Raw genomic sequence first — 15,700 nt, forward strand, 5'->3', positions numbered from 1 at the left:
AGCTGGAGTAAGACCATCACATTTGTGCTCTTCCACATTGTTACAAGAAGATACTGAGAAGTTATGAAGATACAAATCCTAACTTCCAGTGACATTTCAGAGTGCCTCTGAGAGTGTGAGCTTCAGCATGCTGCATGCAGCAAGACAGTCTAAACTGAGCAGCTGGGGAATTTAAGTATTCCCTGTCTCATCATGAGCAAGCAGCCAGTCCATAGAGCAAAGGTCTCTCACCCGTGCACATCCTCAATAGCTGCTTCTTTTTCCATCTCTGAGATGTTGCCCACTTATCCTCAGAAAGAGTAAACTGCTTATTGCTTCAGAGACACAGGCAATTAAACCAAACCCCTACTTAGAAAATGGTATTCAACTCATTTGTCCTCTAAAAAGGACCTACCAAACTCAGATGTAACAGAAGCATATTCCTAAATTGTAACTTCTGCTTGAGGCTTGGAGGACTGTCGAAAAGAGGAAGCAAGTTCAATGATTTTGAAGGCTGGTAGCTCAATCATTTCTGTAAAGCCAGCAGTCTGACTGCACATTGCCTGTTATCCTCAGCCTCATGTAAAGTGGTCATTATCCTGGGTAGGACACACAGAATTGCTTCTGCCTCTAAAGACACAAGACTTCATTTGTTGGCAAAGTTGCACTCGTCTTAAAACCTAGCAAATTTTTACTGTCACAGTACAAGAACCACAGCTTTTCAACATCACTTATTGTACTCAAGCTCAAAAAACTATCACAGTGTCATCAAAATCATTAGGTTGTCAGAACTGACTGAATGTCTCTTTGCCAGTTAGGAAACACTGGACAAATGCCATCAGATTTGCCAGCATAGCTCACTCATTTTTACAGTATTCTCTTAAATTCAACATATAATGTCACTCCTTGCCCATTTTGTCTCCTTATCTACAATGCTTTAAAACAGAAAGAGCTTTAGGAAAGGATGAAAAATGTGTTTAATTTTTGCCAAGAGTGATACCATTAAAGTCATTAGCCAATATTGGTTCCAACGGGAGATTACCAACAGTGGGAATTTAATATGCTCCTTCTGCAGGATTAATAGATACATGTCTCAATGTTTTTGTGGGCAATGACAGCTTGAGGCTGTCAATTTCTACCATTTCCTGATTAAAAAACCCCACGACAAGCGTACACCCATTCAAGAAGCACAAACAGAAGATGCAAGCGAAGACAAATCGTTAACAAAGGTTTAAAGCCTAAGAAGTTTTTGGCAACGGGATGTGGCGGTTGAGGGAGTGTTTTAATTGGATCATGAAGCTGCCAATGTTCAGTTTCCCAGATTACATAGCATATTATCATGTTCTTAAATGTATCTTTTAAGAAGGGGAAGGAGTTCAATAAAACTGCTTTAGTATAATGGCTTTTTTCAGTCTTGGAGACAATCTCTATTGCCTATTGTGCTAAGATAAAGGGCATTCACCTTTGGACTTAATATACCTTTGCAAAGCTATTTCATTGACACAAGGGAAAGCTTCATATAAAATATGCAGAGTGGAGACAAAAATTGGTCATTTCAACCCTGGTTAAGATGGGCAGTCTTGGAGCATTAGCAAACATGAACCACAGTGCAGCTGAGGCTGGCTGAGACCCCTGGAAATCATTGCATGCAAGCTCTCAGAGAATCACAGAATGGTAGGGCTTGGAAGAGACCTTTAGAGATCATCTAGTTGAATCCCCCTGCAGAAGCAGGTCCACCTAGATCAGGTTGCACAGGAACATGTCCACATGGGTCTTGAAGATCTCCAAGGAAGGAGCCTCCACACCCTCCCTGGGCAGCCTGTTCCACTGCTCTGTCACCTTCACAGTGATACGGTTTTTCCTTGTGTTTAAATGGAACTTTTTGTGTTCCAGCTTCATTCCATTACCCCTCATCTTGTCACTAGATACAATAGACAAAAGAGATGCCCCAATTTCCTGACACTCATCATTTATATACTTATAAATATTACCAAGATCTCCCAGTTCCTGCAGCCTTTCCTCATAAGAAAGATGTTCCAGACCCCTGAAAAGCAAGATGAGCTGCAGCAGGGTGTCCAGGTCTGTGTGTAGGCAGGTTTTGACTGTCTCCAGGGATGGAGACTCCACAGTCTCTCCAGGTTTGAGCAAGGCCAACTGCTCCCTGAAGGATGGAAACTGGGGAGGGACCTCACTGGCCTGGGCACAGCCCCATTTACCCCAAGGAGAAGAGCAGACCCAGAAACAGCATCAGGGAATCCAGAGCACCAGACAGGCATGTGGTGATAAGGCAGCTCTGAGGTCAAGCAGCAAGTCAGGCTGGGGGGCAGGGTGCAGGCCAAGAGGGTCTATAGCCCTGCACAGGCTGCAACGGGCCTACAGACAGACCACAGTGAGCACCTCTCACAGGCTGGGGGTGAAAGGTCCATGCAAGATTGGTCATGACCATTAAGGTCTAATACTGCATTCAGGACCCTGACAGAGACAACATAAATGAGCTAGAAATATCTTCCTGCTGATAAATTGCAGCACAACTCACAGGGACAGTGTGAACCCAAACAGATAAGGGACCAGCACAAAAGAATAATGATCGTCTATTCTCTGTTTGCAATGACAATTCTGAGAAAACTATTAACTTACAAACTGAAAGGCTTTCACAATTCACAATTCAACAGAGTAAACTGGTGGCTTCTTATTATGCAAATACAGGAAATGTTTTGTTCTGGGAATATAAAACAATAGATTGGGGCACCTTTATTCCACTGTCTGTCATCTTTATGGCGCTACACTTAAATTCCACATATTCCACCCTAGGAATCCCAGGGAATATGAGGTTTCCTGCTAGAAAGACATGTCTGGAGTAGTTGCCTTTTCACTTTGTGTTGAGTATCCACTGGGAGAAGGATTCTAGGTACAGTCAAGGTCATATAGCTACCTAACTTCTCTAGCAGCATACAACTTATTGAAAACAGACTGTAACAGTAGCAGTGTAACACAGGCTTCACCCATCTCATCATTTTTTAAGGCAACACCTTATGATTTCGATAAAATCTTTTAATCATCGAATTTGGTGAATTATAATCTTCACGGTGCATTAGCTAGAGCACTCAAAGACCTGTGGGCAGTGTGCTTTTGATTGTCTCAATAATTTAAGGTTGAAAGATCTCCTCACACTCACTTGACACAAGGTGGAAACTCATCTTTTCATCAGTTCCTACAAAATCAATTTTTCCTTTCCATTTTTCCTTAGGAAATGAATTAGATTATTTGAGCTTCAGAAAGGAGGAGCAGAGTTTACAGATTACTTCTGTTTCCTTCCTTATGATGCCAAACCCTCTGACCTGGTTTTTGATCAGTACAGGTTATTTTTTTTTCAAGCTTTAGCATTTCATAAGGGGGAAAAAAGCTGTTGCAGCAAGCAAGAGGAATTATTTAACAATTAATAATTTAACCAAGGTTACAATATCCTAATAAATAAAGTTGCAGATAAACACATTTGGATTGCATTTTAACAAGAAACACCAAATCCTCCTGCTTTTTAATAGCAGAAATATGAGCACACATGGGACTTCTCCCTGGAAGAATATATCCTTAGAATTTGTTTCACCAGAAACAGGACAGAAAAGCTTGGATCCTCAAATGACACCAGTGTCACTGAACTAAGGTATCATATCTGCCACTCTATGTTGTCTAGAGAAGCTAGCATCTGCCCTGCACACTGGGATTTCTCTTACCCTACCATGCAGCTGTATTTATAACACTGTCAAAGATCATCAAGAAGTCATCACACTTTCTATTTTGAGATCAACCGTTTCATGCTCAGTCTAAAGAGAAAAAGGAGCTTGCCAGCATGCATCTAGATGTGCAGCCATTTTGTCCTTATCACAGAAAACAAGTGATAGCATGTCTCCCGAGGAGAGTCTGGCACTGATCCAGAAATGGTAGATTATCACCATCACTCTCAAAATGGTCTGGCAGAGCTTTCTGAAATGCTTTTCATGCTACATGTTCAGGATTAATTGTTGCTGAGAGATTATAATCTTCATTCAAATGGAAGATATTAATACCACAGAAGTTTCAAGTTTACTGGAAGGTAAAAGTGGATTTGTTATAAACAGTCAGAACTTGCTTTAAGATGATACAAAATCCAGTGGGGTATTTCTATACCTATATTCCTCTCCTGTGAAATTCAGTGCAGGGAAAATGAAGGCAAAAAAAATCAAAGACATGCTCTGCATGAAGAATTACCACAAATCCTTCAATGGTTCAAACAGCCTCCCAAAAGCAATACCACTCCACCGGGCCACCAGAAAGACTGAAACCTAATTAGCATGCAGGTAGATAAGAGTTTCCAACCAACTGCTCCAATAAAGTCTCTCCTTTTATAAATAATACTAAGCTGAACTACACTTTTGGTGCTGAAGGGATCTGTCTAAAAGCAAAACAAAAATATTCAGAACATGTCCATATTTAAATCAGAAAAAAAAATCCAAACACTGAGCCTTCAATTTTTAAGATCTGCATTTAGGAGAATTTCAAACAAACTTTCATAAAGTTATAGCCAAGTTAATTTACAAGATGAAAACAACTCTGCTAGATCAGTTCAATGCTATATTTCACGCTTTCAGATCACAAGGTGAAAGAAAAATTAGTAAGAAGCAGCTGTAGCATTTTACTAACCTCGATCCCCAGGTCTTTCACTTCTTTGCGCTGTATAATTAGTTGCTGGGGAGAGATGGCAGAAGAGGAACAGATGATAAATGCCACTTAATTAAGTAGAAATTTAATTGAATAGGATTTTTCAATATTTTTTTTTTCACAAAATATAACAGGAATTGCCTTAAATCCAAGAAAACGTATTCTAAATGTTATCACCTGTTGCCTCAATGAAAAGTGGAGGGCATGGCTTTGATCGTCAATAATGCATGAAATTCACAAGTGAGAAAGTGTATGTTTCAAAATAATTGGTGTCAAACAAAATGTTATGATACAAGGAGTTACAAGTGACAATAGATGTGAAATGGTGATCAATGCCAGGAGACTGTAGATACATCTCCATGTCTGTCAGCTTCCTGACAGAGCCAAATTGCTCAATGCCAAACCATTAGCTTGGTTCGATAAAAGCTGCCCTGCAAGTGGAAGTACAGTCTCCTCACCTGTAGAAAACCAAACCTTCTGACATGGACAAAAGACTGTAACTTTATTATTAACAAGTTACCCACTAGTTGACTGAAGAGCCAAGTAGAAGCTGCTGCACACATCTAATGAATTTAAATTACAGCATCTTTAATACAAGTTATTACGAACTCACCTCTTGAACTATGAATATTATATCTAGATGAGCAGATTAAGGAAAGCTGATGAGACAGAAGTTTGTACTGAGAAATAAGCTCTGAAGGAAACTGCTAACAGAGATAGGAGGACAGATGTATACAAGCATCTAACACTTATCTATTTCACTTCCATTTGGCAAAGAAAGGTGGAGAACTTCAGGCCACACACTATCTTCGCTGTAGCAATGACTTTGTCCTATAATCTTTGTTTCATAAAGCTCTCCAGCACTGAGAAATGATGTCTGAAACTCCTATAAATACCAAAGTCTGCAAAAGATTTAGTGGTTCAAAATAGAGCTGTAAGTAACTTTTTCACATCTCCGTTGAACCCCTATTTCTGTCGAGAAAAACTGATAGCTCTTGAGCAGCTCCTACTGTCTTTCTGTCAGTGGAAATTGGTTTTTTGAGAGAAAGTTACTCTGCATGAATCCAGAGAGAAAAAGGTTTTGTTGTATAACCTGACAAAAACCTCCAAAACATCTTAAAACTACTATCTGGAACTCTTGAGACAATGAGGAAAGACTAGTTAGCACATTACAGACAACAACGCCCTTCTAAAGCACTTCTGGTTTGTTACACACACGTGGAGGAAATAATTCAAAGTACCTGCAGCTATAGATACAAAACCTACAATACAGTTACTGAATCTGACCGAATGCAAAGCAAAGCAATCTCATCTTTCATTATTTCCACAAAAAGGAGAAATTTGAAAAATTCAAACTAGTTGCTCACAACTCTGAGGTGCCCCAGTGCCTTCCTCACAACTTCTCAAAGCCCACTTCCTCCTCATCTTCTAAAATCATGAAATGGTAGAAATTTGGGCTGAAGTTCTTAAGCCATTTTCCTGCTATTGGCTACACAGTCCCCTGATAAACCAGACAGTAGAAATTGTACTGATCGTGTCACAAGCTCCATGATGTATTTAAAAGCTGTTACAACACAGCCAGTGCCGGAGAAGACGGACCAAAAAAGCAGCATCTATTTCTAAATATGAATACATACAAAGGAATTATTCTGGCAAAGCAGTTCAACCCCCTTTAATATGATGAAAATATTCATTCTGGTTGGAAAGAGAAAAAATAACACAATAAAAACACTAGTACTTTTTAAGTTCTGGAGAATACAAGTACCCATGAGAGAGTGCTAAATGCAAACCAACCTCAGTAAACAATAAAGAGTGTATAAAAATGCAGTTTAATTTAAATTTTCCTGGAGCTAAACGCTCCATCTCACTTCATACCACAAAAGGGAATAAAGAAAAAAGAAAGAAAACCAAAAAAGAAAGAAAAGACTTGCTCACAGGGAGGGAAAATATTTTACAAAGTCATTAAAGCAACAACCTTCCCAAAGAGGATAAATCTGCAAAGCAGCAGCAAAACAAGCTGCCCAGTCTATTTCAGCAGAGCTGGGCTTTTTTCCTATTACATGACAAACAACTAGCATCCAAACTGCCAATTATTTAACCATGGTGAGACTATTAACTCCATTTAGGAAGGAAAAATATAGTTGTTGTGAATTTAACACTGCACAACAACCTACAACAGCTGCCTATGAAATCTACTTTCTGTCCTTTTGTATCTCTGTCTCTACTAGTACTGTTTCATCAACATATAGAGAGAAAATGTTGTCTCTCTTGCACTGGTTTAAAGTTATTTTTGTCCTGATCAAAACATTACAAATCTTTCAAATAATTAGGTAAGTAGTGGATAACATGACTCTAGATTACCATTTAGATGGATCTGTTTCACCACCATTTCTGTGTACAATGAAATTTCTCAGCATCAGGCACAGCATTTCATATTGTTTGTAGGAGTGTAAACTCTGTTAACATTACTGGTCAAGAACAGAAAAGAAAGCTGAATGATTATTGTTTCCAGTAGTTTCAATATTTTTCTCACATACCAAGTGAACACCAACTTTTGACCCTCATGTTACTCAGAGCTTGAATTATATCAATGCATTGTTTCTCCTGCTCTTGCTTTGAACAACAAAGATTTTCCACTGGAGTTATTAATCTATACCAACTAGTCTGTGAGAAAGTGCAAACTTTAATACATTCATTTCTCTAATCTATCTCCAACCTCCACCTACTCTCTACAAAATTTGAGAAAATTGAGACATGAGTCACTCTAACAACAATCTTTCTGATTATAGATCACAGTTTTTCCGTGGTCATTAAAAGCCCCGATTCCACCTTTATGGAACTACCATAACAGCACACCAACTATTACCAAACCTCATTGTTACAGCAGGCTTGGGGACAAATTCACACATGCTTTTTTGTACACATTCTAAGAATATTTCAATTAAAAAATTAACTAGTCTCAGTGTACAACAAAGAATGCATAATAAACAAACATGCAATTATACTGAGGTCACAAGCTTTCTGAAAAGTGTTAACTGCCTATGTCAGTAAAACATAAGTTAGTGAGCATCTTTCTCAATGGTATGAAAGATGTTAAATCAGAAGAGTGTCCTATTTACAGAGTAAGCCTGATGAATGAACAAAAAATATCCTCCCTTTTCTGTAGCTAACTAGAGCGAGCAAGGCAATTAAAGACAAAGGAGCTACTGATCATTAGTTATTGACCTCAAAGAGTCACCTCCTCAAATGGAGGCTGAGAGATCTTTATAAATGATGTCCTTTGTCCAAAAACCACCCACTACTAATATCCAAGCAAACAAGTACACTTCTTGGACCGCTTCATGCACAAAGAAGATAAAAACTATTTCTCAGCTTAGGGTGCTCAGGTAGGTTAGACAGTTGTTACTTTACAAAGCAAAAAGTACTAAAGAAAAAGAAAATTCACTTGTAACAAAAGTCAAATGCAAACAATTAAGGACTCCACAAAAACTCGAGCTAATGAAAGATGTTTCCTTTATTATTGTGTAATACTCCTTTCACAGAAACATGGTATTTACAAATATACACATATAGACTGCTGATCATAAAATGTTACTGAAGAATTAGTCAAAAAAATCAATTTACAAAAACCAAAAAGTTTCCAAAGATATTCTGGCTGAAAAAGTTTAATGAAATTTCAAGGAGACGTTTCTGTACAGAAAGATCGGTTTTAGCTCCTCGAGTTCTAGTAATATTAGACGAGCTGTGAACCAAGTGAGCTAAGCTCAGCTGTACATTTGAGATGAGGCAGTTTTTTTATATCGTTCTTTTTCACACAATTCCTTGATGGTCAGTTCAACAGGTCTCAGGAGGCACTAGTTTGTATGTTTTTGGAAGCTGCAAGCATTGCTCTCACTTTGGCCATAAGATCCTGTAGAAAATAAAAAGTGGTCAGATGTGTGGGCTTTGAACAGAGCTAAATCATGTGACTGTAAAAATGTATGTGCAAGGGTTAGCTTACGCTTCAGTCACACAGAATACCTAGATTCACAATCATCAGACAGTAACAGTCCCTAGGCTAAATGAATGAAATAATCTGGGGAAAGTTTCTATAATAGCAAATGAAGTCTAGTTTCACTACAATGGAGAGACAGAAGAGAGGGCTAAAAAACACTACGTAACAGAAAGCTTTTTTTGTTTGCTTTGTAAACCTGAATAAAAAATTTACACAACAGTGGTATTTTCACATATGACAGAGTGACTGAAATACTAGACTGTTACAAAACCAAACAGTAACTCTCAGTCCTGTTTGAATATCTAACGGGCACAGCAGTACAAAAGGAAATGAAATGACATGTAAATGGTGTTGAATAATTGGGTTGAAAAAATGATCACAAAAAGTATCAGTAATGAATTAAAGTTACTTAAAGCATTTCTTCCCAAATGCACTACAAATGAATTAAAATATTTAGCTCTTTTAAAGCATTTTTCATCTGAAGCTCTCAAAACACTTCATAGGGGAATTCAGCATCATTATTTCACTTTACAGATGGAAGGATTTGAATGAGAGAAGATACTGAATTGGTCAGGGTCAGCCAGCACATTGTCAGCAAAATAATCTTACTAATAATTAGGTAAATTACATTTCTTTGGGGTCTTAAACATAAGAAGATGTTAAATTAATCTGAGTTGAATCTTGCAGATTCACAAAAGTTTCATTCCTCTTTAGTTACTATTTGAAAGTGGTAAAAAAGAACTGTATTTTAGTATGATAATCTTCCCTCCTCTTACAGCTGCATTTTGAGCAAGAAAATGCTATGTCATCAGCAATACTTAACCCAAGAAATGCATGAATCAATTCCCTCTGTCTGAAGGGTGTATGGTTTAAAGGGTGAGATGTTTCTTTGAAGACAGTGGTTGGGGATCTTAAAATAGTGTTAGGGAAGCTGAATACATTTAGATGACTGCACGGCATGTAGAGGCACATACCTGCTAGGCCACTATTCACAGCAAACTTGGATATATCAACAAAATCATAACAACAATAGTTCAGAGACATAAACAGCAACAAGGGTAATATAAGTGGGTTGAAGATACTGCTTGATGCAATGCATACACTTCAGGTTTCGAGAGGACATTTTTTACCACTGACAACACTACAAACTTTCTCCTCTCTTCTTTCTTCCATGAAACTTGTTAAGAGCACTCCACGGTAAGATGGCTCAGTTGTACCTGCTATCACTAACTGGGGTACTGTAGCATAATGTGGACTTTCATATCTTAACAGTGGATATACTGCAGCATAATGAATTTAGCTTGGTCTTTAGAGGCATGATTAAACTTGAAAGGACAACAGCTAGAGAAGCAACAAAACTGTTTTCCTCATAAGCAAACAAATTAAGAATGACAAAGAACATGTCTCTCACAACTCAGAACTGTACAAGGCAGTAAGAGAATGACATGATGGGCACACTTAATTAGGCAACACACTCTGAATTTATTAATAATTTGTACCTGAGTGATTTTACTCTGCACTGAAGACACAATTGCTGAAGAGATTTGGCCATCTTTTTCCTGAGAAACTCCCCTAAAAAAGTAAAATTAACATTAGTAATTGATACTAAATGTTTCAAAAAATTGTTTGGCTCATGATTTGCGTTTTGTTGTACAAGCCTCTTGTGTCAGTCACCAGTTCTCTCATTCAACTAGAAACCATGATAAGTTACAGTCAAAAGAGTCACTCATACAACTGATACCCAGAAATCCAAACACTAGCCTAGAATTTTTTCACAGGACTGTTCTATATTCTGTAGAAGTTCATTATGAATCATGCATACATATTACAATTCAAACCCTTGTATTAAAAGTCTGCTTCAAAGAGTTATCCCATTTAGTGAGAGCTTCCAATTTTTAACATAGAATGAGGTTGCAGAATTCTCTGCACCAGGTTTCCTGTAAGAGGTCAAGATGTTTACTCAAGTAGGCAACAGAGATACAATGTCTTCATTGGACTGATGAACATAGTGCTGTCCTCCCACTGTCTTCTGCTTTTAATATGCACACATACAGAGCTCCTCACCATACAAGTTAGATCAAGACACACTCAGAGTCAAGGGACATTGGCACTGCAATACTACAGTAAAAGAGAGTGGTACCTGGAGCGTTCCTGGCTGGATTCCCTGCTCTCCACAGGAGAGACACTAGTTGAATGTACAGAATTTTTGTGTGTGGATGGTTTTCCTGGTGACATGGATGGTGAAGGAGACCTAGCTCTGGACTTGGTACGTGACCTAGATCGCCTCTTCTTCTTCTTTTCATGAGGACTTCTGTGACAAGAAGATATTTTATTGAAGGATATTTAAAGCAATATTACACTATCTCAGTTACTTTTCACACTTCTAAAAGCTTACATAGCTCTCTTCCACAGGATACTTCTCATGTATTCAGCAAGCATTAGTGTCTTACCCCAATACTGAACATCTATGGTTGTGCAAAATTCTCTCAGCAGCTCTTTTTAACATATTACATTGGGCAACTACTAGTACTTGAGGTTCTCACTTGGAATACCATGACATGGGTAAACAGGAAACTGGGCAGTATTTGATACTTAGAAGGATGACAGTGAAAAGTGTTTCACTGGAGATTTGGAGAATAACTTTGCTAGACACTTAGAATATAATGGAAATGTATCCCTTACAATTTTCCTGTCTCATAAATGAAAGGGCCCTTTTCCTTGTGATCCCAAAGAATCCAACACACCACAGGCTCAAAATTACAAACAAGCTCTTGTAAGCCACTCAAACAAACCCAGACCTAGCAAGATGCTTTCAGTGGAAACCATTTATGACTTGGAAATTACATATACAAATGTTTGTGACTATTAGCTGGTACAAAGGACTGAGGGGTGCCTGATGTGTTCATTATTGACAGAAGAGGAAATCAGAGGTAGTCTCCTCATTAAACCCAAAGAGAATTCTATTAGTACTGAACTAGAGATGGAACTACCAAAATCTTTATACATGGTTATGAGTTTATGTCTGTATGATTTACATACCAGGATGTACTTTACTGTAATTAGAATTACTAGACTAATGCCCTAATTATAGTCAAGCAATACCTCACTGTAGGCATCTCCCCCCAGTGTGCACTTCTAGAAGTCTATTCAGAAGACTGTTAATTTTTTTCAGTCTTGAAACACTGTTAAACTTTCAGCCATCTTACAGTATTGCATTATTGGTTATTTTTATTTTCTTCTTATTTTTCTTCTTTTAAAGCAGCTCTAATATATTAAATACCCATATAAATACTGTACACCTCAGATGCTTAGAATTTATCATAAAATTACCAAATCTTTACATAGAATTTAATATTAGGACTTAAACTTAAAAAAACCCTCCTTACACTTTTCTTACAGAATCATTAAAGAGACAGAAGCAAAACCTCATAGCTCTGCTGGCCTCTGCCATTTTCCTGATTATACAAGAAACATCAGCTACAAAGTTGGTTATTCCTTGACTGGCTAATTATGTGCTGTAATTGCTCAGTTTCTTAAAAACACCATAATGTAATCAAGCTGTGGAAACATTTCATACTTAATTCTTGAAAATCTCAGCAAACATTCATCATGCAAAAAGAATATATTACAGTAAGCTTCTTCAGTGTTTTTCATCTCAGATCATGATGAACAGACATCATAACAGCTGAATGAATGTGTATCAATTCTCTAGTTTTGGAACAGTCTGTTTGCAAAAACTAGGCTGATTTTACAATATTTTTCTAGGTACAAGGGCTAGTATAAAAGAACTCTGCCTGTTCTCTGTGGAAAGTCATTCACTGCAGTCAGATTAAACCACTAATTTGCATTAGACTTCTTTCTAAAATAACTATGATGGCAACTGAGGCGCAAAATAAGTAGAAGAAAAACCCAATTTTTATAGTTATTCTGAAGTACACCTCACTGTACAAGCAGGAAGGCAGTAATTCCCAAAGAAGATAAAGTAAAGCATAGCTTCCTAGCTCTTACATATTTTCTTAGGTAAATATACCTAAAAATTCACAAGCCATGCTAGCTATTCAGCATCACAGCTGATATCAGATTAATGCCCCGAGTAAGTTTAAAACATTGAAGTATTTATTAATTCTAATTTTCAGTCCTCTGACAGTGCTGGATTCTGAAGCCTGCCTACTTCTTAGTGTAACTATGGTTAATAAAAACCTCTCAGCTGACTGCTGCCATGTAAGAGTGAAACCTGCTCTTGGCTTTGAGGCAAAACATACGTTACTCACTCCTAGAAACCTCAAGTAACTAATTAGCTTTTAACCTTGTTTCCATTACAGCACTGTGAAGAATTACTCCATAACTGAAGACGAAAACTGGTCCATAACAGCATCTACACTTTTACTTGAAAATTTAACATGTCAGTCCTAACAGGTTTGAAACAGCAGGCTTTCTGCAATCAGAGCAGCAAAACAGCCCCACCTAAGTACAACATTCTTTCTTCTGTCTACATTTTTTACACTTACTGCCATCTGTATTTTACTGTGCAGTGGTCTGCTTTCCTATTTGATGTCTAACAAAAGTTTAGGGTTTCCACCTATATAAACAATATTGTTTAAAGAGGAATCTAATTAATTTCACAGTTGTCATCATAATTTATCACTTGGAGTGTCTTAACAAAAAAGAATTTATAGCTTAAAATGTCAGATGGTCAAGCACCAGACACATCACCACTGCTTAAAACCAGCACAGGGTTGTGTGTGTTTATAGGAACAGAAACATTTTAAGCTTCCATATCTGTTCTGCTTAAGCAAATTTGCATGCTAAATTCCACAAAAGCTTCTATTATCTCAGAGTTGACGGATGCAAAAAACTGAACCAGTTGAAGTACAATGAAGTTCTCAGTGATACAGACCACACGCCAATTACAGGCTGTCAAGAGATGGAAAGTCATCTTAAGGTAAAACAAAATTTCTTTAATAATCATAAAGTGATGGCTTTTCTTCTTATCCCACAAGAGATACAGAGAAATAGGTAAAAGACTAAGTCATCACCAATGAGGAGAAACATTCTGTATGCTCAGAAACATCCATGTGTTGGGTTTTGTTTACACTTTGGGTGTACACATCCAAGCACGGAAAATGTTCATTTCCCTGCACTTGAAAATACAACACACCAGTAAACATTAGAGACAAAACATTTCAAAGTCTTCTGGACACACACCTTGCAGATTTTATTTTTCTGTAGTTGGTGAGCTGAAGTAATTTTTGGTGTGCTATTCTGACTACAACAGGTTCAGACACTACTATATGCAAGGTGCTCACAAAAAAAGGCATCTCTTGGTTCACATTGTATATTCCACTCCACCAGTAAAATAACTGCGGAACATAAGTCACATTATTTGCTAAACTGGCGTTTCCTCTTATTTGTGCAGATATTATCTGGCAATACCATACCATGTCAAGCAATAACATAATAATACCACTATAAGATCTTGATGCAGAGGTCAAATATCTTGCACAAGCAGAGCATGAGAAAATGATCCAACAAAAAGGAAATATGAAAGCTTGAATAAAACCTGAATTCTCACAGCTGGGAGACTGCAGTGTATTACCCTTCACTGATTTGGTCATGCATTAAGTGTCCAAATATATGTAAGAATGGGGGGAAGAACAAATTCTTTATCTTCCCCCCAGCCCGCTTTCCTCTGCAGAAGTATTTGTCTATTAAAATAACGTCACAGATCATCAAAAACCATGAGTTTTATCTAGGGAGTAGGTAGGACACATCAGCCAATGTTTAAAGTGTCTTCCACTGGCAGGACATAACCTTCTCCAGGGCTGGCTGTACTTACTTGGAACGTGGGCGTTTTCTACTGTTTCCAGGACTATTACTAATGCGATAAGCTGTTGGAACACTTCTTTCATCTCTCCGCCTTTCTGGTGTGTGAGCTCTTCTCCTAGGTGACCTTGATCGTGACCTGAGCAGGAAAAAAAACATCCAAAAGTTTGCTTTTTGTTACTTATTCTAGTACTTTTATTGCAGTGGAATTGTGCTGCCACCAAAGGTAAATATAACACCTTTCAAAGGCCTACTTTATACAAACATGGGGTATTCAGTTTCCGTGACTTGTCAGCTACATGAACATTTCTTACCCATCCAAGATACTTAGAATAGAGTTATCTACTGCTTTTCACTCCCAACAGTGGGGAAAAAAACCCCTCCAATTAATTTTTGGCATTGTGTGCTAATATCAACTTCTATTTTAGTAGGTGGGAAAGTTTGACTTTCGTCCAGTCACCTTTTCTGGCAACAGTTCACTAACATTGGTATGCTGAAGTCCAATTTGGCCTGAAGCCTGCGATTCTCAGGCCTGACCTTGTCTTCTCAAATTAGTGGTATGTTTGTAAAACTGCTGCATCTCAGAGATAAATACAAGCTTTTGTTTTCAGTGCATTTCCAACACTGACAAGTCCAGGAAATTTTGTCCCTGATGCTGCAGAACAATCCTAGCATAACCAATATTTTCACCTGTGCAAGTGATCAGCAACCCATGACTGGTGTTGCTTGGCACTAGCACTTTGACTTGAGATATTTTTCCTAGAAAACTGAGAGAGAGAAAACGAGATCAAAAGGGAAAAAAGAAAGCATGCCTAGTTAAGATCAGAGATCCATTTAAGAGCTCAACTCTTTTTCTCTATGATTTGGAATTAAGTGGATGTGCAAGTAAAACCTCAGTATTTCTGAAAAATAAATGGAATGAGAAAAGTCCTGAGAGATGGGGGGAGGGAGGAAGACGGACAAGGGCACAAATTCAGAGACTCAGTTTGGAAAAAAGATCAAAATAAACCCCAGATCCGTCCAAAATCCCTGACTGTAAGTTAGTTTTGTTCTCACTAAACGATATAGTTTTAATAAATTTACTTATTTTTGCTTATTTATTTTAAAGCCTTTCTTATTTATTTACTATAGGTAAGTCATTCCATGTATACCAAACATTCATGTTCTTGAAAATACTTAATTTGCAGTGACTGAAAGACAAACCATTTG

General features: G+C 37.7%; 1 protein-coding gene across 6 annotated transcripts in view; it reads right to left on the minus strand.

Annotated features, from left to right (window-relative positions):
• Positions 1 to 8,170: 8,170 nt before the first annotated feature.
• The window catches only part of SFSWAP (splicing factor SWAP), a 45,417-nt gene continuing 37,887 nt past the window's right edge, over positions 8,171 to 15,700 (minus strand). For all 6 annotated transcript variants that reach the window (XM_062009663.1, XM_062009662.1, XM_062009660.1 and 3 more), the window contains 4 exons: positions 14,505 to 14,630; positions 10,809 to 10,979; positions 10,168 to 10,240; positions 8,171 to 8,584 (listed from right to left, as the gene is read on the minus strand). In XM_062009663.1, the coding sequence (XP_061865647.1) occupies positions 8,519 to 8,584; positions 10,168 to 10,240; positions 10,809 to 10,979; positions 14,505 to 14,630 (436 nt within the window). In that variant the 3' untranslated portion in view covers positions 8,171 to 8,518. The remainder of the gene's footprint in view (positions 8,585 to 10,167; positions 10,241 to 10,808; positions 10,980 to 14,504; positions 14,631 to 15,700) is intronic.

The sequence above is a fragment of the Colius striatus genome, chromosome 17 (genome assembly GCF_028858725.1).
Source record: "Colius striatus isolate bColStr4 chromosome 17, bColStr4.1.hap1, whole genome shotgun sequence".
Taxonomy (NCBI): domain Eukaryota; kingdom Metazoa; phylum Chordata; class Aves; order Coliiformes; family Coliidae; genus Colius; species Colius striatus.